General features: G+C 34.9%; 1 protein-coding gene across 3 annotated transcripts in view; it reads right to left on the bottom strand.

Annotated features, from left to right (window-relative positions):
• Positions 1-25,253, bottom strand: part of LOC129913586 (hemicentin-2) — a 358,695-nt gene that overhangs the window by 297,993 nt on the left and 35,449 nt on the right. For all 3 annotated transcript variants that reach the window (XM_055992340.1, XM_055992341.1, XM_055992339.1), the window contains exon 3: positions 11,965-12,475. In XM_055992340.1, the coding sequence (XP_055848315.1) occupies positions 11,965-12,145 (181 nt within the window). In that variant the 5' untranslated portion in view covers positions 12,146-12,475. The remainder of the gene's footprint in view (positions 1-11,964; positions 12,476-25,253) is intronic.

Genomic DNA, 25,253 nt, shown 5'->3' with positions numbered 1-25,253 from the left:
GGCCAATAGAGTTATTGGTGCATTGAGAGATGGCTTTGAGTCGAATAGCAGTGCTCGCGGCCACTTGCTTGCTGAATATATCAATTTTAAATTAAACTTCTTTAAAATATTTTTTAAAAAAGCAATAAATTTATTAGTTTGAATCTCAAAGGTTGTCTTAAGATACGAAGTATCTTCTGCGATGGTAAACTTAAGATTGGATGTATCTTGTCCAATGGTTAACTTAAGATTCGCTGTATCTTCTGCGATGGTCAACTTAAGATTAAATTATAATTTTTATATTTGGAATGATCCAACTGGGGATCGTTGCAATGTTCTTTGTTTAAAAATGATGACACAGCATCTTACAGTTGCTCTAGCGGATGCTTGGGTGTCGCAGTTTATTACTACTTAAAAATGATGACACAGCATCTAACAGTGGATGCTTGGATGTCGCAGTTTATTATTACAAGATAAATATTAGAATACACCAGAAGGGTATATGCTATGATCCAACATTGTAGATCGATACAATGTTGTATTGTTTATTTGTTTAGGTCTCGCTATTTTGTTTTAATTTATTGTGGAGGCGCACAAGTGATATCGGATAAAACTTATCTATATGTGGAAGATTGAGTAATATATCTAGAGCGGCGGAAGGTGTCGAAAGGAGAGCTCCGCTGATACACATGCAGGCTGAAGGTTGGACTTTGCTTAGCTTGTCGCGATATGTTACTTTTTCCAGAGCAGGTATTTGGCTTCGCTTGTGAAAGTAAGTGGAACACCATTTCACAATCATGCCTATTACCGAAGACGCAGATGCACTGCGGCGGGATTGAGAGTCACTTTCACAAGATTTCGTATTACCGAAGCCGCCGGTGCGGTAGTGATAGAATGACATTTGGCTAAGTAAGTGTCAACAATGACATATATGTCGGTTCATCCCGGAGAGTTCACAGATTGAAATTTGATTCGGTTGGGGATCGAGTAGATTCCCGGGAACTGAGTCACAATAAGAGATTTTAAAAAGAAAAATAGATTTATCTTTTTCCACACCACCAAGATGTACCTAATCAAGTAACTCTTTGCAGTTTACTTATTCAAGAAACATCCCGACGCGACACGCCCGCCAAATGATTTTCCCTGAAAGTTCATTGCGGCGCATGTTAAAATGTTAACATTAATTGTTTTCCAAACAAATTAGTGCAATCTAGCCACCGCACAAAGGGGTATTTACCAATTTTACGCGGACAAAATTATTTTTCCGGTTTATCTGCATCAACAAGTTAAAAGCTTGTATTTAGTACTGGAATAAAGGGTTTTAAGTGTTGATTTCAATGAAAACATTTTTCTTCCTAAACCACTTTTTGATCAAACAAAAAAGTGTCAAGAATGGATCCAAATGGTTTGTTAGAACTCTTATAAATGGAGTTCTATTAATGGTATCGCCAAGATAAATGTCTTAAAATTTAGGAAAATCATAAGGATACAGGTTCTGTAGTTCAAAAAGTTGAATCTTTAAAAAAAACTTAAAATATGGATGCTGAATACAAGGTAACCATTTTTCAAAACCTAAAACCTTTAAGAAGGGCAAATGTGTCGAAGTTGCACTTAGTTGCACTTATTTTTTACATATTCAATTAGATAAGAGGTTTACCTTTAGAAATCATTAAATTTTATCACACAATAATGTGAAATTGTATAACTTATCTCCTTACCAACACAGAAATTTACTTTTTTTACGATTAATTTATATTAAGATTCAACATATCGACGGTTAAACTGCAAAACCTCGTAAGTCGTTTTTGCAAGTTTTTCAGAAATCAAAAAACAAAATGTTGTGTTTCTTGTTTTTTTATGGGATCTATCAATACGAGTGTTTGAATTTTGTCATTTCTGAAAAATGTTCAGAACAACATTGTTAAGCTGAATATACCAAAAGATAGCTCTGAATTTTCTGAATTGTTTGCATTAATAATATATTTACGAGGTTTTGCAGTTTAACCGTCGATATCACTTTTTTATTTATAAAGTAATACAACATTTAGATACAACATCTAGTAGACAGTTTCGTATCTCCTTATCAATATTCTATAAAAACTTTTTTTCTAAATTCACTTAAAAAAAAAGTACTTACTTAAGCACAGTCGCTAAATTACAAAAAAAAATTAATTTTATCTTTGGGCTGAAAACCTTGAACTCTAGAGCGCTGCTGTTAGTCACCTGAAGTGATAATCAATTTTAAAACTATAAGAAAATGCTAAGCAAGTTATCTACTTTTAGTAGGATGTTGATTTTTTACATTTGGATCAGTTTAAAATTTCGTGTTTTGTCCGCCTAAATTGACTAAATACCCCTATGTGCACCGTCTCTGCGCTCTACTCCCCCACCGTCTCTGCGCTCTACTCCCGAAACCGTTCATTTAACAGAAAAATGTTACGGACATAATGGTGTAGATAATTTCACGACAAACAATTTTTATCTCTTATAACCTCCGATTAATAGGTCGCGAGATATTTGCGGAAAACTTTTCGTGACCTTTTCACCCTTATAACTTTTTAAGCCGGCACGATATCAATGTCGATTTTACACATCTTCATAAAAAAACCATAATAAAGGTGTATACCAAAACCAGCCCACTAGGAATTTTTCCAATGACTGGGGTTCAAAATGACTAAAATGACTGCACTATAAGTTTTCGCCTATTTAAGAGTTGTATTGAATTCACTTTCACATTCCAACTGAAATTCCGATCTGCAAATTTCTTGAATTCCTGATAGAGGTCTGTCAGTTGGTTGTCGAAACTTAACCAAGAATCAAGTTTTTTTTCAGTTTGTTGACGATTGTGATATTTCGTGAATTTATATTTATTTGAAAGCTTTAAAAGTAAGGGATTTAAATAAACATTTATTTATAACCATCAACTATGTATACAGGGTGTCCCAAAAGTTAACGTCGAAACGAAAACGGTAGATAGGGAAGGTGGTGACAGTTATCAGAAAAATAATAAAAAAAAAATTGCAGCCATATATTTTGGGAGTTATGGGCATTTGATAAAAAGTCGAAAAAATGGTCACCCTGTGACGGTTTTTCATGTGCCGTGACTAAAAATCTTAATTTTTCTCATTTTTTTTGTTTTGTTACGGAACCTTATGTATGTTTTTGCCTTGCAGAAAAAAAAATAATTTAAGAAAATAAAAAACAGACGCAATCAAGTCCAATACAAAAGAACGAAAAAGAAATCAACAATTTCACCTACATAATAACGTGCAATTTTGTAGCAAAAAAAGTGTCTTTTATTTTGTTTTGAAAAAAGCTATTTTATGAAATAATTTTAGAAAAAATATTAAAACAAAATTCGAAATATTATTTCAAGGATTTAAGGCTTGACCACACCGAAGGGTAGGGTAGAGTTGCCTATTTGCGGGAGCGGTATGGGTACTTGAATGAACAAAATTCCAAACTGACAAATCAACGTTCACGTAACGTCACCGTTACCCGTACCGCAACCGCATACCCTCCGGTGTGGCCAGGCCTTTATGTACCTTCGAATGTAGTGATTTTGTTTTCAAAATTCAATGCTCTCATTTGTTTTCAAAATTTAATGTTCTCATTTGTTTTCAAACAAAAATAGAAAACCGAACACTTTTCAAAGCATACCCTGTTTTTTAATTTCGAGTGACTGGACTTGTTGCTTCATTAATTTATGAAACATTAACGATTGTATTATTTTTTAACATTTAGTGCCTTATTAGTGACACAGTATTGGATTAACCTTGAATTAATGCTCTTTTTTCACTGATAACGAATTTTTTTTGTGTTGGGCGTGGGGCGCCCGTCGCCCATTCCAAAAAAAATTAGTTCAAACAATTTTTTTTTGCATTTTTTTTTTTTCAAAAACTATAAAATATAATAAACCATAAAATTTTGTTTCCTTGACTCAACCCAACCTACAAAAAAAACTAGTTTGTTGCGGAAAGGAGATGGCACATTGTGCACTAACGAAATTGGTATCAAATGAAAGGTGACGATAAGCACATTACGTGGGTAAAATATTTTCTAATTCGTTAGTGGGGTTTTGGAGATATTTGAGTTTGAAGTTTCGGATTTCAAAATCAAGATTTCAGCTATTTTTTCGAACAATAAGAATGCGTAATAATGGATGTACAGAAATAATATTGTTATCAAATGAAAGGTATTTCTCTTGCCTATTAATCTGTATCAAAAATCTTTTTCTATGTTAAAAAAAATAATACATATTAGGTATTTACTTCTCAAAAGGTGATTTTTTTAAGCGAGGCCTTTGGCAAATCAAAATATCAAAATATTCAGTCATAACTTTTTTTTCGAACAATTAGAATGCGTAATAATGGATGGGGAAGGGTATAGCCCGACTCAGGACAACACGACACCCCAACACACGACAGCCCAATTCAACCCGTGTAGCCCGACTCAAGATAACCCGACTCATCGCAACTCGACTCAGGTCGAGTTCTTACCTGAGTCGAGTTGCGATGAGTCGGGCTATCTTGAGTTGGGCTATGGGTTGAATCGGGCTGTCGTGAGTCGGGGTGTACAAAGTCGTGTTGTCCTGAGTCGGGCTCTGCTTCTACTAATGGATGTACAGAAATAATATTGTTATCAAATGAAAGGTATTTCTCTTGCCTATTAATCTGTATCAAAAATCTTTTTCTATGTTAAAAAAAAAAATACATATTAGGTATTTACTTCCCAAAAAGTGATTTTTTTAAGCGAGGCCTTTGGCAAATCAAAATATCAAAATATTCAGTGGTGGCGTGTACTTTTTTTGCAATTATTGCTAAGCTTAATGTGTTACCCCTAATTCTATATATAAAACAGTTCAATAAATCGTACAAAAACCTTATAATATGCAAAAAACTCACAAACGCGCTGAAATATGCCTGATGTGCTTGATGTGTTACCCCTAATTCTATATATAAAACAGTTCAATAAATCATACAAAAACCTTATATAATATGCAAAAAACACAAAAACGCGCTGAAATATTTTGATATTTTGATTTGCCAAAGGCCTCGCTTTAAAAATATCACCTTTTGAGAAGTAAATAGGTACCTAATATGTATTATTTTTTTTAAACATTATAAAAAAATCACCTTTTGAGAAGCAAATAGCTACCGTAACATGGGGTTACTTTGCCCCGGCAGGGGTAACTTTGCGCCACTGACGAAAAAAGTTAGTTTCTTGATTCACGCTCAGACATGTTAGATTCTCTACATCAAAGCTACTGTAATATACACACACACATATATACATCTGCCACGTGTTGCAACGGACCATCTGCCGACAGTTTGTAAGAAGCAGTTGACCTGTGAAGTTGAGGTAGGAAATTCGTGTTTTTTTTGTGGTGAAAAATACTAACTTTGCTCCAGCTTTTTAAATACAGGCAGTATAGGTGGAGCAAAGTAACCCCGTCCCTTGGACTACTTTTCCCCACTTTTCAACTTAAAACACAAAGTATTTTTACTGTTATTTGAATGGTTTTTTTAGAATTAATGCATTACTTCATGTGTTATCAATGAATTAAAAAAAAAAAAAACAAATAGATAAAAAAATGTCTCTGCCATTTTTAAGAGGTTTTCTAAAAATAGTGCAAAAAACGGAGCAAAGTAACCCCATGTTACGGTACCTAATATGTATTATTTTTTTTTAACATAGAAAAAGATTTTTGATCCATTATTACGCATTCTACGATTAATTGTTCGAAAAAATAGCTGAAATCTTGATTTTGAAATCCGAAACTTCAAACTCAAATATCTCCAAAACCCCAATAACGAATTTGAAAATATTTTACCCACGTAATGTGCTTATTGTCACCTTTCATTTGATACCAATTTCGTTAGTGCACAAAAATATGCCATCTCCATGTTTAAATATTATAAAGTATTGAATAAGCTATGCTATGCCTTAAAAAAAATTACTGAATTGGAAACACATTGAAAATAAAAAGCACCACTGGGTCGCACGTACTTGCTCTTATGTTAAAAGTTGCTTCAGTCAGTAATTTCGTCGGAAAAAAACGGGTCAGAAATGCAAAATTACCGAGAAAGCTAAATTTTGGATATGTTGTAGGCAGGGGATGCTTAAAAAGCTTAACTTAAGTTATGTTTTATAGTATACCGGCTTTTTGTATTGAGTGTGAATTTTGTAATTTGCTTCAATCTCTATATTATTTTATTTATTAAAATCAAACCCTAACTCATTAAACTTTTTTGAAAAAAAAAAAACAAAACTTTACATATCCGAGATGTATGAACAATTACAGAAGCGAGCAAAAAACTTGCAAACGAAATACATAGGTTTAAAGAGTTTTCAATCGATGAACCATGGCAGCATCCACGAAAAAGTGACGCCATTCTCTCCCGTTCCACAAAAATCTGCTGTAGAGATTATTTGAAAGATAATAACCTAAAGTTCAATACTAATGAAGGATTTTGAAAAATTCAATCACTAGAAAAGTGGATATTTGTTTAACGCGACGTTTGCCCTGTTCCATTGGAGGTGGTAGTCTACATGTTTTTAAACTGGGCTTTAGGTCAATGAAAACAAATATATTTTTGTCACGACGTTTCGTTCATGTCTATGAACATCATCAGGTGATGGCAAAGGAATCTTTATTGAACATCGATAAATTGGTTACAAATTTGTTTCAAACATCAAAAAACAATAATAAACTTACACCTTGTTACATTTATATTGCACTTAGTAAAAACAAAAACAAAATCAAAAACTACAAATGAGCTGCATAAAGCAAGTCTCCACTTAAGAATGTAAAAGGAGACTGGGCACTTTTGTATGGGACGTGGCCCATCGGTGTAACACATTGTGACATACATCAAATGAAAGGTCTCGATGAGTGTATTGTTTTTTAGTATGGGCACAAGTCTGTATCTCGTGCAGGGAAAGTGCAGTGATGCATTTTATGTTCAAAAATATGTGTAATAAAATTCAGAAAAGTATACATTTTGACTAGATGCTCGATTAAATTGTTTCAAAAACATTACATAACTGTGTTGGAAGTTCAATTGGGCTATTCCATCACCAGTTTTCACCCATGACTTAATGCATTTTTCGGTTTTTTTAACACTTTTGGCTCATTGGTGTAACATATTGAGACACACATTAGATGAAAGATCTCAATGAGCGTGTTATTTTTTTGTATGGACACAAGACTCTATCTCGTGCAGGGAAAGTGCAGTGGTGCATTTTATGCTCAAAAATAAATGTAACACATTGAGACCTACATCAAATAAAAGGTACTGATGAGCACATTATTCCTTTGAATGGACACAAAACTCTTTCTCGTGGAAGGTGGAGTGTTGCATTTTATGTTCAAAAATGTATTACAGCTTATTTTACATGTTTGTGTTTTTAGAACAAAAAAAGGTATGGTTTGGAGTTTAAATTCACTCCAACATTTTATTAGTAATGTGACTTAAAGTTTGATTTGCATTTTTGAAAAATTAGTCACAACCATCGTATATTTAAATTACTTTCAAACCAACAAGGTAGTTTCGCACACGACTTCAAAGTACAGAAAATCATATACTAACTCAAACATTTTTTGGTATTGCATTTCATAAATCCATAAAAACCGATAAATGCATTTTTTTTGAAAATTAGAGCAGTTGATGGATTAGTCCAACAAAACAAAGTTATTATAATGTTTTTGAATCAAGTCAATTGAGCATCTAGTCAAAATGTATGCTTTTCTGAGTTTTATTACATACATTTTTAAACATAAAATGCATCACTGCACTTTCCCTGCACGAGACACAGACTTTTGGCCATATAAAAAAATAACAAACTAATCGAGACCTTTCATTTGAAGTATGTATCAATGTGTTACACAAATGAGCCACGTCCCATACAAAAGTGTTAAAAAAACCGAAAAATGCATTAAGTCATGGGTGAAAACTGGTGATGGAATAGCCCAATTGAACTTGCAACACAGTTATGTAATGTTTTTGAACCAAATTAATCGAGCGTCTAGTCAAAATGTATACTTTTCTGAATTTTATTTCATACATTTTTAGACATAAAATGCATCACTGCACTTTCCCTGCACGAGATACAGACTTGTGCCCATACAAAAAAATAGTACACTCATCGAGACTTTTCATTTGATGTATGTCTCAATGTGTTACACCAATGGGCCAAAATGCCCACTCTCCTTTGTATGGGAGGTACACTTTCTAAGCGAGATATAAAAAAAAAAACAAAAAAAAAACCAACTTTCAGAATTCCATAAAAATCATCTGTACCAAATTTGAAGAAAATCCATCCACGCGTTTAGGCTGTGGAAATGTGTACAGATGGACGCACAACCGCACAGACGCACAGACGCACGGACGGAATTGCGAGACCCACTTTTTTGGAATTCTCCATCATCGTAATGTTGGTTTTGATTAAAACCTCAAATTTTATTTCGACACGAAACCAATACTTGCCCTATAGAGCAAGTAAAAAGTATCCTGAAAAACGCCTACTCACGCCTACTTTTCACAAAATTTTGGTCCATAGTCAAAATATCATCGAATATCAATCACTACCACTTGGAGAACTGTCAGAAAAAGCCCAGGAGTGCAAAAATAAAGGATTCGGCAGAATGAACCTATTTAACATGCTTGCAACCTCATCGGATCCACTTTTTTCTTCCTTAAGGCATGTAAGAAACCAAAAAGATCTGAAAGAACAATACTCTCCAGAAATGATGAGTTTATTATAAATTACCCCGGACTTAGATGATAGTTTTAAAGAAATCTAGTGTTGTTTATATGTTAATTTGTTAAGCCTGAACTACATCAAAACACAAAGTCAAAAAAGTACGAAAAAGTAAACAAAACTCAAAATATAAAAATCACATGTAGGTATATTTACCTGACATCCATTGGAAAAAAATTTTTTTAAAAAAGCTCTTTTGTTTTTGAAGTTTTGAAATTTCAAATTAAAAAAAAATTGAAAAATAAACGAATTACAATCAACTCCATCTAAGTCGAATTGTCACAGGACACGAAAATTGGTTCAAGTTAGAGGGAAATTCGACTAAGAGGAATCTATTTAATCTTTTTGCTGCAGGCGGTTTCATTAAAAACGGTAAAAAAATTTGAGTTAGAGGAAAATTTGACCTAAAGGAAGTACGACTTATAGCGAATCGACTGTATTTGAAATTTAAATTGTTTGTCAAAAGAGCTTTTTTTCGCAAAATGACAGGAACTATGTGATCGAAGAGCTACCTTACGGAAAGGATATAAAATATTGTTTAAGTGTATTTGTTTTTAGAACTTTGAGAAAATTGAAAGCTTGGTCTTGTTCAAGCTTTTTAGCCTGAACTACATCAAAACACAAAGTCAAAAAAGTACAAAAAGTAAAAAAAGTTCAAAACATAAAAATCACATGTATATTTACCTGAAATCTATTGGAAAAATATTAAAAAAGAACTTTTGTTTTTGAAGTTTTAAATTTCAAATAAAAAAAAAATTGAAAAAGTAAACAAATTACAGTCAACTCCATCTTAGTCGAATCGCCACAGGACACTAAAATTGGTTCGAGTTGGAGGGAAATTCGACTAAGAGGAATCTATTTAATCTTTTTGCTGCAGGCGGTTTCATTAAAAACGGTAAAAAAATTTGAGTTAGAGGAAAATTTGACCTAAAGGAAGTACGACTTATAGCGAATCGACTGTATTTGAAATTTAAATTGTTTGTCAAAAGAGCTTTTTTTCGCAAAATGACAGGAACTATGTGATCGAAGAGCTACCTTACGGAAAGGATATAAAATATTGTTTAAGTGTATTTGTTTTTAGAACTTTGAGAAAATTGAAAGCTTGGTCTTGTTCAAGCTTTTTAGCCTGAACTACATCAAAACACAAAGTCAAAAAAGTACAAAAAGTAAAAAAAGTTCAAAACATAAAAATCACATGTATATTTACCTGAAATCTATTGGAAAAATATTAAAAAAGAACTTTTGTTTTTGAAGTTTTAAATTTCAAATAAAAAAAAAATTGAAAAAGTAAACAAATTACAGTCAACTCCATCTTAGTCGAATCGCCACAGGACACTAAAATTGGTTCGAGTTGGAGGGAAATTCGACTAAGAGGAATCTATTTAATCTTTTTTCTGCAGTCGGTTTCATTAAAAACGGTAAAAAAAATTGAGTTAGAGGCAAATTTGACCTAAAGGAAGTACGACTTATAGCGAATCGACTGTATTTGAAATTTAAATTGTTTGTCAAAAGAGCTTGCTTTTCGCAAAATGACAGGAACTATGTGATCGAAGAGCTACCTTACGGAAAGGATATAAAATATTGTTTGAGTGTATTTGTTTTTAAAAATTTGTGAAAATTAAAAGCTTGGTCTTGTTCAAGCTTTTTGAATCGAATACTTTTTTAAAATGAAAGGGAGATATACAAACAAGCTACTAGGGGGAAGGAGAAAAAACATCGTGTTTACTTTTTTGTACTTTTTTGACTTTGTTTTGATGTAGTTCAGATTTTTGAATCGAATACTTTTTTAAAATGAAAGAGAGATATACAAATGAGCTACTAGGGGGAAGAAGAAAAAACATCTTGTTTACTTTTTTGTACTTTTTTGACTTTGTGTTTTGATGTAGTTCAGGCTTTACTTTTATCTTTTTCCACTGTTTGACTTGTAATATATCACTGAAATACATTTAAAATGTACTCTTCTATAAAGAAATATAAAAAATTGCATACAAATTAAAAAAAAAATACTTTTCTCCCCATTGTTTTACTCGAATTGGTTCCTTTCCTTTTTCCCCACTGTGTCACTTAACTCAGATTCTTTCAGAAATTGATTTTTGACGATTGTATATCAAAATACCATTATGTTTATCACCTTATATAAAACTTCTTATTTTAACACCAAATTCTGAAACACCCTGTAAAGTTTTGTTTTGAAACTCACAATTTTCATAGCCTTGGAAATTTCTTTCAAGATAAAAAAAATTGTGGCGATATCTTTATTTGTTTAGAAGATATTAATTTTGCAAGCAAAAAAGTCAAAATGGGCCACTGTGCGCCGTCGTAAACTAGCTTGGGGCCCTTGGGCACAGAAGAATTTGGGGTCCTTTTGGAAAGTAAAATAAGTTGGCTAAAAGGCAATGGCTGGTTAAAAAGGGTGCGAATATATCGTTCCATATAAATTAGGTATGTACCTAGTGAGACATAAATCTATGTCACTGCCAATAATTGTACTTTTTATACCTCCAATAGAATTATACCCCGTATCCGTTATAAGTTTCAGTTTGAAAAATCATCAAACACGAGAACAACTAAAAAAATGTAGATAGATAATGGAAGAGAACTTGTTGTTTTTATTATAAATAAATGAGGATATGAGAACAATAGTGTAAGCCATAAAATTCAGTTTTGAGCTACGAGAGATTTTAGGTCAGGGTTTTTTTAAAAACAATTGTGCCATCTGTTTTTAAGTGTAGCTATCAACAAAAATCTATTTTTGTATTAGCTGCGTTCCTTTGGAAATATTTATCTACTTTTAAGTACTTAAAGCTGCTTTCAACTACTTTTTCAGTATAGCAAAGTAGTTTTAAGTACTAAAAAGTAGATAAATATCTCCAAAGGAACGCAGCTATTAAAATAGATATAATAAGAGATGTATTTTTTATGAAAACCTCTTTTTTCTAAAGAAAATAAAGTTGGTTACGCCACTATTGTTCTCATAGGTCAAAGATGTGGATATTGATGTGCGGAATGCACTTCATGAGGAGGGGAGGATTTCGTGGGTGGCATATATAACAGATTGAGCAGATGTCTTCATTAATTTTCGAAAAAAAAGCAAATAAGGACCGGCCTAACATATATGCATGTAGGTATATGTATAATTGTATATATGTAAACATATTCAGAAATATTCAAAATTTGAAATTGATATATAGACGTTTGTATATTATATAAAACTACACTTACCATTTTCTGTTAAGAGCATCACAGCTAAAATGAATCCGAATATTTCCAGTCTCAGTAACATGCTTTTCATAGTTATGCTTTGCAGTTTTATTAAATTCCTCGGTAATTGTATTGTTTTATTTTGTATAGTCACTAAGTACGTTTTAAATAAGATTAAACAATATAATACGCTTTTTATCATTTATTTTCATAAGGATCGGAAAAAAAGAAGAAAAGAAACCTCGCGTCATTTTTTGCCGTGTTTCGACGCGACACGTGGCAAAATGGATTGAAAAATTATTAAGAGATAGGTACTTAAAACACAAATGAAAGAGCTTAAAGTTCAAAAATTTAATAATAGTATTGTGAAGGGAATCACTTTAATATTTTTGAAGAAGACCGAACAATGAAAGGTCCTTTGTAATTATCATGTAGCTAAAACAATGATCTTATTGTGCTTATGCTCCTCATTATGCATAATGGATAGGTAAATGCAATTGGTAGAAAATATTTTGTTGCAAATTCCGAAATTCTGAAAGTAAAAGAAATAGAATAATCATATTTTATCTGTACAGAATGAATGAATGAATGAATAAATTGTATTGAGGCTTAAATACCAAAACAAATAAAGTGTTTTTTTTTTACAAAAATTCTTAAAGTTAATAAAATTACCGAGTTAGGATTGGTCTGTTATAAGAAAAGATATTAAGTTTCTAATAAAGCCTGAACTACATCAAAACCATTGAATAATTACAAACAGAAGTGGACACCCAGGGAAACTTCCGCTGTAAAGTTGCTGTCGCTAATATCGTGCGTTGAATTAAAAAAGCAAATCTAACAATCCAAAAGCAAAGCCAACAATCCAAAAGCGAATCCAGCAACCCAAAATCAAATCCTAAACAGCTTATACATATAGATAAATGTTTTCCTATTTCAAAAAGTGGAGATAGCCTAGAGGATAAGGTGAATGTCTCAGTCAGTCGATCTTGTACTGTGGAAGAGTGTGCACGCGCAAATCGGCTTTCACAGTGTTTTTAATTCGAATTCGGCAAGTGTTTAGTAAACGAGAATCAAGTTAGCCAGTAAGGCTATTAAGACAACGATAGCTCAGTGGTAGTGGCATCGGACCCGAGAGCCGAAGGAACGGCGTTCGATTCCCACCTGAGTCGAAATAAATTTGGAAGTTTTTTTTTAACTTAAAAATTGCAAATAGCATTTGCTTGAGTCCAAGCTTATGCAATCGGACGATATAGCGGGGACATCGAAAGGTGCCCCAGCTACAGAGGAGAATCCAACGGCAATCAAGCCAATGGCAAGTGAGCCAACGGCAAAAACAGCCGATATGGGTAAGAGGAGACGGCAACCGCTGAAGCCACAGCCGAACCTTGTGAAGCGTCGTTCCACTAAACCTTCAGCTAAGCTGCCAGCTGAAGAGAAGGAAACGGCGCCCACATCAAATAATGAAGCGGCAGCCAAAGTACATCAGAAGCCAGAACATGATGACGTCAACTATATGTCCGACGGGGGAGAAGGGCATTTCGTTTCGGGTGACAGCAACAAGTTCGCTGGTCTGTCATCCCCAGAGCCGTCATCAGACGAAGAAGAAGAGGAGGAGCAGACCCTCCAAACAAAAATTAACGAGTTTGAGAGGAAAATGGATGCCCTCAGACAAGAAGTTGCGCCCCTGATCCAGCTCATGAAAGCGAAACAAGAAGCCCGCAGAGCCAAAGAAAAAAAAGAGCTCGCAGATAAGGAAGCCGTTAAAGCAGTCAAAGCAGCGGAAAAACAACAACAAGAGCAGCTTCGACTGCAGGAACAGCAAGTCCCTAAACCCCAGCGACAACAACAAGCTCCAAAGCAAAAGCAGGAAGCCAAGCAGCAACAGCGGCAACAACAACAACAATTGCCAGCACAAAGTGCACAACAACAACTACAGGTGCCCGTCCAAGTGTCAGAGCAGCAGCAAGAAATGCCACAGCAGCAACAACAACAACAGCAAAACAAGCAGCAGCAACAACAACAAACAGCAGAGGCAGACAAGCCCGGTGGAAGTCAGCAGCAGGTATGGACTCAACAGCAGCAGGCCCAGGAGCAGCAGCGAGGGAAAGTACACCAGCAGCAGCCACAGACAACACGAAGCAAAAAGGAAAATGTGCCACCCATTAATGTGTTTAGAATGGACCTAGAGGACACTATAAAGCTATGTAAGTCGGCCATAGGCGAACATTTTTTTATTAAAAGACTTAGTAATAGTAGACATGCTATCCACTGCAACACAGTGGAAGAGCATAAGAAAATTAGATTTTTATTAAAAGAAGCCGCCACTGAATACTTCAGTTTTACCCCTAAGTTGGAGAAAATCCAAACGGTCCTTCTAAAGGGCATAGATTCCTGCACGGAACCCCAGACGCTCTATGATGAGCTCTGCCGCAAAGCGAGTGATGATCTCGAGATCATCAGCGTCAAGCCATTCCAAACGGCTTTGTCCAGGCGGGAGAAACGGAAGCTGCCGATATTTTTAGTACAGCTTTCACCCAACAGCAAACTGGAGAGTTTGAGGAGTATCACCGTCCTCAACTACCAGGTTGTCACTTGGGATAAATTAAAAAGGCGCGGTGACATGCTTCAATGCGTGCGCTGCCAAAGGTTCGGCCATGCCGCAGCCAACTGCGAAATGCAGTCGCGCTGTGTCAAGTGTGGAGAGAACCACAATAAGGGGGAGTGCAAACTCGGGGAGGAACGGGTCGAAGATAAGGCCCAGCTAAAATGCGCAGTCTGCGGAAGCGTCGGGCATCCTGCTAATTATCGGGGCTGTCCGAGGTTTCAGCAAATGAAGCAGCAGAAAACGGCGAAGCAGGCTGTCGTTGAAAAACGTCCAGTAGGGCGTGCTCCGATTGTCAACCCAAGTATCTCTTTCGCCCAAATGGCGCAAAGAGCAATACCAAAGGCGACACAAAAGCCACCAAAGGTTGTCCAACAGGCCTCCGTGCCTAAAGCACCGGCGGCAGAAGCAGAGGTTTTGACCTTGTTACTGAGCATTCAAGCACAGTTAACAGGGCTTCAAAGCCAGATAAGGGAGCAGACAGTGAGGGTAGATCATATCTACACTCAACTGCCTAGCTTAACGCAACTTAGGTCGTAATGGGCGCGCTGTCAGAGAGGCCCCTTAGGATCCTAGCTGTGAATGTAAATTCACTGATTAGGGTCGAACGTAGAGCTAACCTTTTCCAGTTGTTGAAAGATCTATGTCCCGATGTGTTTATGGCTAGCGAAACTAAGCTAAACCAGAAACATAAACTGACAAATATTAATTACAATATCGTAAGAAGAGACCGGCCCGACTCCACTCAAGGGGGCGGTGTTGCAATCTTCATACGTAAAGGCATTAGTTATAAGGTAATATACAATAGTGAAGTGCGAAAATTTCGAACGCTTGAGGTGTGCATTGTATGCATCCCTCTCCAGCATGGAAAGCGGGTGTATGCAGTCGCAGCTTATGCGCCAGAAGCACCTCAACCAACTGACTTTACGGCAGAACTCGAAAAACTTTTTCAAGTCCTACGACTGAATTTGGAGGAAAACTATATCCTCATGGCCGGTGATCTGAACGCCAAACACCAAGATTGGGGAAATCAAATACAGAATCAGCGAGGTAATCATCTGTATAATTGGATGAGTCAAAACAATATTGAATATAGGGTTGATCTGCTGGCTACTGAAAGGCCATCGTTTCCAAGAAGCGGTTCTTTTCTGGATTTATTGCTTCTAGACTCAAGACTGACAATAACAGACTCTGTGGGCCAACACCCAAGAAACTGCCTTCGTACAATTGAGTACGACAGCGACCACTGCGGACTCGCCGCCGCAATACAGCTTCCGAACGAACTTGTGGAAATGGAGGAGTATGTACCGGAGCATTCTTACAACTACGGTAAGATGCGCTGGCCACGCTTCACCAACGCCTTAGCAAGAGAACTGCGTTCGAATAACATAGCCCCTCCAAACGACAGAAATCTGTCAAACAGTGAGATAGATGGTTATCTCCAACAGATGGACGATACCATCCTACAAACGATGAACAGAACGATACCTAAATACAAAGAACGTGACCAAAATAACGTTTACCGAAACGCGACTATTGAGGCACTCCACAGACAAAAAAGCGGACTATTGACAAGACTTAAACGTTTATACCGGCGATTTACCGACCCACACGATCTGGAGATTAGAACACTGAAGTCGTCGATCAAAAACATCAACCAATTGATCAAAGAAAATTATAGGTTGTCTATTAATCTGTACTGGGACAAAAAAATTCGGGCCGTTAATTCTAGCGATCCGAGTATGTTTCCGCAGATTAATAAAATTTTTAGACGGAATGATCAAAACGAGCTTCCGTGTCTTAAGCTCCAGAGAACTGTGGAAAACAGAGACGTACTTCTGACCGCAGGCATAAATCCAGAGGAAGCCATCTTGGACGACGACCTCTTTATAATCGAAGATCCGCAAGAGAAAGTGGAGGCGGTGGGTGCTGCCTTCCAGCAAGTGTACAAGGTTAATGCTAGCATTAACCCGAACCATGACCTGGAAAACAGGGCCCTCCTTCATCACTTTTATCTACGTAATGATATTACGCAATGGCGATCTGAGAATCGCGGTTTTACCGGGTTTAATGAAGAGCACTTGGCAAACGCCATCATCGCCGAGCATGCTGGGGCTAACACCCTGTTAGTTACGAAGGTAGAGCTCAAGCTCATCTTCGATTCATTAAAGAAAAAGAAGTCAGCAGGAGTCGATGGTATATCCAATATTGTACTACGACATCTACCGCAAGAAGCTATTGACATTTTTGCCACTCTGCTCAACAACGCTCTGAATAATGCATATTATCCAAAGCGTTGGAAAACAGCAGTGGTACATCCTCTACCGAAAAAGGGAAAGGACAACTCCAATCCGGCAAATCTCCGGTCGATAAGTCTCCTTCCAAGTATCAGCAAGGTATTTGAAAAAGTTATCAATAGGGCTCTGTCTCAGTGGGCTGAGGACAACAATATCATACCGGATAATCAATTTGGGTTTAAGGCAGGACATGACACTATTCATGCCGCGTCTAAACTTGTATCTGATATTCAGTGGAACAAATCTAAAAAACAGTGCACGGGTGCCTGTCTTGTTGATTTGGAAAAAGCTTTCGACACCGTTTGGTTAGAAGGTCTCTATCTTAAATTAACAAGACTTGGTATAAACAAACCACTTTTATATATGCTTTATGACATGCTCAATGGTAGAACGTTTGTTGTCAAAAGTGGCAATGTAACTTCTACTGGAGTTTTTAATATTAAAAATGGTCTTCAACAGGGAGCGGTGAACTCACCGATTCTCTTTAGTATTTACACCAGCGATCTGATAGGAAGTCTAACTCAGGCAATTGCGTATGCCGACGATCTAATTGCGTACAGAACAGCTCCAAAAGTTGAGGTCATCAGAATTCTCTTGCAACGTGACTTTGACAAAATTCAGCGATATTGTGATGACTGGAAGTTGAAAATTAACTTTCAGAAATCAGAAACGATTCTATTTAGGACTCCCTTGACTAGGGCCTCAGGGGATACGCGAAGGAACTGGCGGAAGCTGGCGATCGCTGGACCACACGGACAGCCACTGCCGAGTAAAAGTGTAGTAAAGTACCTTGGCATCTGGCTAGATCAATATCTATATTTCAATAGACATATGGATGCTGCTCTGGCCAGGGCTAGGGGAGCTTTTGCCCTGACGAAACGGCTGTTTTATAGCAGTCGGCTTGACAACAGGGTTAAGGTGATTTGCTACATGGCCCTTATACGGCCGATGATTGTCTATGGATGCCCTGTGTGGTTCAACGTTGCTCCATCTCAAATGGAAAAGTTTCGGGTGTTTGAGAGGCAGTGTCTTAGACGTTGCCTTGGTCTGCACAGAACACCCGAATCTGATTACACGCATTACTATTCCAATGAGGTCTTATACAATAGGGCCAACATAAATAGAATTGATAACTTTATGCTGAAGCTTGTTCGTGGCCACGTTTCAAGAGCGATGGCCTCTTCAAATAGCTACATTTTTGGGGCTTACTACCCTAACGACGAATACTTCAAGAGTGTGTGTTTAAGCGGCTATATTCCGCCTGAGGCATTCCTCTATTTAGATAGTCGGGGGCTTGTACAGGATAGATTGGCAGTTCCGTCGGGCGAAGAACCGTGGACAGGTGACTGCTGTATGACGGGGACATCCTCGCACTAGGTGGAGAAGGGCGTCTTCGGTTCAGTAGGACTGTGTCCGATCGGGACCGAAGACAAAGGGTAAGGCAGGAGAACCAGTTTTGGTGGCTTCATAATAGTGTAAATAGTTAAAGTGGTCTTTGTTTTTATGCCTTGGCCGGCTTACATAGTTTTAGGTGTTTAGTTTTAAGTAGGGACAGTCGGGGTGGCACAAAAAAAAAAAAAAAAAAAAAAACAAAAAAAAATACAAAAAAAATACAAAAAAAAAAAAAATACAAAAAAAATACAAAAAAATACACAAAAAAAAAAAAAAAAAAAAAATACAAAAAAATACAAAAAAATACAAAAAATACAAAATTGCTTGCTGTGGCTGTTCTAGTTTTTAAGTAGTTTTAAGTAGTTTAAGTAGTTTTAATTAGTTTTTTAAGTAGTTTAAGTAGTTTTAAGTAGTTTTAATTAGTTTTTAAGTTTTAAAATAAACAAAAAAAAAAATGATCAGAATCCAAGTTTTTTTTAGTAATTATTTCTTGGAAAAAATAAAACCTTGAAATACTATTTGAATTAAATTAGTTTTAAGGCCGAAAGGCATTAGTATTAAGAAAAATGAAGAATAACTTAGAGTGCCCGTATAGGGCCAGTAAGTTAGTTGTAAGTAATTGATAAGTAGGCTAGTTTTTATGAATTTTTGTCTAGCTTTAAGATAGTTTTAAGATGATGAAAAATAAAAATGAATTTAAAATTGAAAAAAAAAATTGGTGAATGTCTGCTAAGTTAACCTGCCTAGGTTCGAATCTGACGGGAAATTGAGATTGTTTTTTTTTTTTACATTACTAAAATAAAAATTAATTAAATTTCTCAAAAAAAATCTCCGAAAAAAAAAACAATTTCAAATTTTACCGGTATTCGAACCTAGGCCAGTAGGAGTAAAAAGCATCGTCCTTGTTCTCTAGACTAATATGACTTTTCAATATACGAAAACTTATATCAATATAAGCTCTTTGATATGTATAATAATAATTATTAATTTATTTATAAAGGTTTAAAAAAATTATTAGTTAAGACTCAACTCGAAAATACATAATAGTTGAGGCGCAAACATGTAGTTCATCTATCTTCCGGTACTCTTGTAGTTGCAGAGTAATCTGCGGTGTCACTTCTATTTGTAATTAATCAATGATCAAAACACAAAGTCAGAAAAGTACAAAAAAATAAACACGATGTTTTTTTCTTGTTCCCCCTAGTAACTTATTTGTACATATATCTCTCTTTCATTTAAAAAAAAGTATTCGAGTCAAAAAGCTTGAACATGACCAAGCTTTCAATTTTCACAAAGTTTCAAAACCAAATACACTCAAACAATATTTTATTCTTTCCGTAAGGTAGCTCTGCGATCACATAGTTCCTGTCATTTTCGAAGAAAAGCTCTTTTGACAAATAAGTATTTTTTTCCAATACAGTCGATTCCCTCTAAGTCGAACTTCATCCAGGTCGAATTTCCATCTAAATCGAACTTTTTCACCATTTTTAATGAAACCGCCTGCAGCAAAAAGATTGAATAGATGCTTCTTACTCGAATTTCTTATAAACTCGAACCAATTTTCGTGTCCTGTGAAAATTCGACTTAGATAGAGTCGACTGTATTTTGTTTACTTTTTCAATTTTTTTTATTTGAAATTTAAAACTTCAAAAAACAAAAGAGCTTTTTTAGTTATTTTGTTTCCAATAGATGTCAGGTAAATATACATGTGATTTCTATATTTTGAGCTTTGTTTACTTTTTTGTACTTTTTCGACCTTGTGTTTTGATGTAGTTCAGGCTTAACACACAACATAAATTAGTAAGACAAGTGTGCTCAATATTAACACATAAATATTTTACATTTGTAGAAATGATGGTGACGTGAAATAACGCCCTAAGGCCCTTATTTCCATTTGTAATGGAAATAAGGCCTTGACAATGCTTGCAGCCTTATTTACATTTTAACAACGAAATTAGTTCCGTCGGGCCTTATTTTGTTTTTTCCACTTGGAAGTAGAAAACAAGAACATCTGAACTTCCAAACATCATTCTTAAAAAAAATTTAAATGTTATTTGAAGTTCAGAGCATATAAAAGTTAGATGAATATGCAGGGATGCTGCCCCTACAACCCCCTGTCCTTTTGTAGAAATTATTCTCACTCCCAACCTGCACCTTGAATCGGTGCAGGGAACTAACTTAAAAATTTCAACTGTTGTGGGTAAAAATTCTACTTTTACGTTATATTCCATTATTTATGGTGCGAAATAAGTTTATTTAAATGTGTGTCAAAATATTTCTCCCTTCAACTCGAAAAACAAAAATACATTTAAGAAATTCAAAATAAATAAAGTTGAGTTATATAATAACGAAGAAAAAATAACAAAAATAATAAAAAATTATTAAAATTATATATATAATTCAATTTTAAAGTTCAAGTGATGTCAATTCCAAATTTATAAAGCATTTCCACCAGGTACGACAGTGGGCTCATCAGTTAGATGTGTCGTAGCCTTATTTAGACGCCTTTTTTTGAGTTATATACTTACTCGTAGTAACATAGGTGGATTCAATTTTATTCCGATGTTCAAATGCGATGAGAAAAAAAAAATTTTTAGCCCGAATTTTAATGCGAAGCGGAAAAAAAATTTGCCCACGTGAGAATCAATTTTGAGGTGTGAAAATTGATTCTCACCCGCGATTTCTCATTTAAATTTTTCAGTGCAGACTTTTGTAAGAAAAAGTGCCACCGACACCTCATCTAATAAGATACAGTATTAAAAAGAAAAATTGGCACGAGTACGATAACTTAGGCGACAAGAATTGATAACGGTATTTTGTAGAGGAGTTCAATACAATCATTTTTTACTATCTCCCCCCGTTTAGGCGGGAGGGGCACTTTTCTAAAATATCACGTAAAATACAAACAAAAATATTAAAAAACAACGGCAACACTTACAGTTATGATCGATACCTTTTTCAAAAGCCAGAATTATACACTTAATTCTAGTTTTTAAATCAAATTATTTCAATTATTTTTTCTCGAAATAATCAACTTCAAAGTCAAAATTTGGGAATTTTGTATTTGACGTGATATTTTAAAAAATCACACCTCCCGCTTAAACGGGGGGAGATAGACCCCCCCTCCCATCGTAAAAAATGATTGTATTGAACTCCTCTACAAAATACCGTTATCAATTCTTGTCGCCTAAGTTATCGTACTCTCCCCGAAAAATTATTTTCACCTCCCGTTTCACCCAAAAGTGAATTTCGTTCCCAAAAAAGGAGAAATTGTTCTCACATTCAGTGAGAACTAACTTCCCAAAAAAAGTGAAATTATTTCCTATACTCTAAGTAAAGTAATTTCCCATTAGAAAGCCAAATCGCCCTCACATATTCTTCCCACTTCTTATTACTTAGGTACTATGAACCTGAAGCAAGATTTCAGAAATGCTGCCTTTTTTCTATCTCGAATGAGGTTTTATTTCTATATTGCAACTGAAATAAGGCCCGTCGGGCGTTATTTCGGTTTTTCCATGGAAATAAAGCCGCATTTCAAATGTCAAATGGGGCCTTACTTCGTAGGTCGTTATTTCACGTCACCAAAATGTATACTTAAAACTTGGGAACGAATTACAAAAAAAAAAAACAAGACAAAACAAAACAAAATTAAAAATAACAATATTATTACATATTATAGTAAATTTTTTGTTAAGCCTGAACTACATCAAAACACAAAGTCAAAAAAGTAAAAAAAAGTTCAAAACATAAAAATCACATGTATATTTACCTGACATCTATTGGAAAAAGCTCTTTTGTTTTTGAAGTTTTAAATTTCAAATAAAAAAAAAAATTGAAAAAGTAAACAAATTACAGTCAACTCCATCTTAGTCGAATCGCCACAGGACACTAAAGTTGGTTCGAGTTGGAGGGAAATTCGACTAAGAGGAATCTATTTAATCTTTTTGCTGCAGTCGGTTTCATTAAAAACGGTAAAAAAATTTGAGTTAGAGGCAAATTTGACTTAAAGAAAGTACGACTTATAGGGAATCGACTGTATTTGAAATTTCAATTGTTTGTCAAAAGAGCTTTTTTTCGCAAAATGACAGGAACTATGTGATCGAAGAGCTACCTTACGGAAAGGATATAAAATATTGTTTGAGTGTATTTGTTTTTAAAAATTTGTGAAAATTGAAAGCTTGGTCTTGTTCAAGCTTTTTGAATCGAATACTTTTTTAAAATGAAAGGGAGATATACAAACAAGCGACTAGGGGGAAGAAGTAAAAACATCGTGTTTACTTTTTTGTACTTTTTTGACTTTGTGTTTTGATGTAGTTCAGGTTTTACAATTAAAGTAGTATGTAGTTTTAGTTAAAGATTTGTTTTTATTTAATGTTGTACAATAAAATTAAAAAAAAAACCTAAAATGCAGTTAAATAAAATTGTCAAGAATAGAAGTTAAAGCTGAAACACAATCACGCTTTGCCAGACGCGTCATCGCGTTACGTTGAGAAATCCCCCAAAGCTCGCTTCTGTCACTTTGACTTCGAACAGCTGATTGAAACATAAAATCTGCTGTCAAATAAAAAAAAACACAGTCACTTACAAAATTATTGCGCCAAGTCTTTATCTTGATTTAAATGTGGAAAAATGAAGAAGGATATTAATGTGTTTAAAAAATGCTTAGAAACTTGTTTATTCTTTAATCTTATAGTTATAATAACAAAACCAATCAAAATAAATTGTTTTTTAAACAGAACAAACAATAAAACTCAGTCTACAACATCATTAAATTATTGTTGTTTTTAATACGTACATTTTTATTTGTTTTTTTTTGTGCAAAATCTATATAGAGAAAGAAAAAAACACACCTAGTTTTGAAATAGTTTTTTTTTTTTTATTCACATTTGGCCCAATAATTATGTGGGTGACTATAACTATGTCTGACAAATGTCAGAAAGCGAGCAAAAGTTCAACCTAGTTGAACTTTTGCTCGCTTCCTTACGTTTCCTTACGTTTGTCAAAAAAAGCGTACGTTGAAAAAGCGTCATTGTGTGAGGTTACACAGATATCGTATAGTTGAACTTTTGGCAGTTGTCAAAATCGACGGCAAAGCGTGATTGTGTTTCTGCTTTTAAATGGTAGTTTCAACCTCTATGATTTTCAGAGCTTGCTTTTAAATAGAACTGTGGGAGGTGTTTCAAGATTTTCCCCAGATCTTTCATTTACAATGCTTACCGGCGAAATATAATATCTGTCTTGATACAGATGACAACTGTTTTTGTTTTTTAAGGCCATTGCATGTTGGAATATTGATTGGTTGTTTTTAGTCAAAGCTTCTCGTATATGGAGAGCATTTGTAGGGTTTAAGTTTATGTCTTGTAGGCAAAGGTCTATATTATTTTGTTTACGAAAAAGCGCAATGGACCTTAGGACAAAATTTTGATCATACGGTGTTTTAAATTTAATGATAAATATCATACCGATTATAATCGGTGTGTCTTTAGACTCAGTGCGGGGTGTGTGTGGTAAATTGTTTGAATTATTGGTGGTTTTATTGTGTTGTCAAATTTTTCCCTTTTTACCGAACGCGAATTACTTTAAACTATGATTTGTTTAGATTTTCGAATCCAAACAAATCAAACAAAACGATAGCGATACACTTTTAATAAAATAAAAAAATAGCAAAGCACGAACCGCGTGCAAAAATGAAAATGACAGTTCGATAAAAAAAATGAAATTAGACAACTGACAGCAAGAAAAGTGCTGCCACTTTTAGCTCAGATTTGGGGTGGGTTCGATTTTTTTATTGGAGACCTTTTTATCAAGTACAGTACATAACGCTTATAAACGGATATAAGAAACAAGTTTCTTATACGGATATAAGAAACCAGTTTCTTATACACATCTACTACCCAGTAGCATGGTATAAAAAGGGGAGACGGACAGAATCCCGAAATCCAAAATCCAGAAAGACCAAAATCCAGAAAACCCTAAATCCCGAAAACCCCAAATCCCGAAAACCCAAAATCCCGAAAACCCAAAATCCCGAAAACCCAGAATCCCAAAAAACCAAAATCCCGAAAACCCAAAATCCAGAAAGGCCAAAATCCCGAAAAAAAACAGAAAAAATAAAAAACTCTTCAAAATTGTGTTTCACTGAAATTTAAACTGAAATATAAAATTAAAACCAATCAAAAACAATTTAAACATACAATTATTATAAGTTAAATATTAAAACTCATAATTCTTTTGATTTAAGTCCAACGATTTTCCAACTTAACTCAATCATTACAAAACACTGCTGAAATCACAATAAGAACTTGAAATCATGTAAAAAAGATATATTAACGGAATCATAAACTTATATTGTTTTTTACGTAATAACACCTTAATTTCTCACTTAGGATTGTTTTCGAAACCGAAATCCCGAAAAATTATATAAAATGAAAAATTTGCGCAAATTTTTCATTTTATATAATTTTTCGGGATTTCGGGATCCCATTCGGGATTTTGGGTTTTCGGGATTCTGGGTTTTCGGGATTCTGGGTTTTCGGGATTCTGGGTTTTCGGGATTTTGGGTTTTCGGGATTTTGGGTTTTCGGGATTCTGGGTTTTCGGGATTCTGGGTTTTCGGGATTTTGGGTTTTCGGGATTTGGGGTTTTCGGGATTTTGGGTTTTCGGGATTTCGGTTTTCGGGATTTTGTCCCCAATCCTATAAAAAGACAAGGTATGATCATTAGAGCCGCCATCTTACAAAATGGGGTAATAAGGTTTTGACGTTTTATACTTGGCAAAGTCAAAAGCAACAAATAATTTTCAAGACAAATTTGATTACAACAACAATTTCAATAGGCAGCTGTCAAAACCTTAAGTAGCCATTTTTAAGTTTTGACAGTTCTCGATACAGAGTTTGTTCTAATGATCATACCGTCTCTTTTTATACCATGACTCAGTAGTATTACAAACTTATCTTCGCCTAAATATTCAATCCAATTATATAACTACATAATTATGTAGCTATTTTATATTTTTCACA

This window comes from Episyrphus balteatus, chromosome 3 (assembly GCF_945859705.1).
Source record: "Episyrphus balteatus chromosome 3, idEpiBalt1.1, whole genome shotgun sequence".
NCBI lineage: Eukaryota > Metazoa > Arthropoda > Insecta > Diptera > Syrphidae > Episyrphus > Episyrphus balteatus.
Note: the sequence above shows the minus strand (reverse complement) of the source record. Positions and strands in the feature narration are given on the sequence as shown.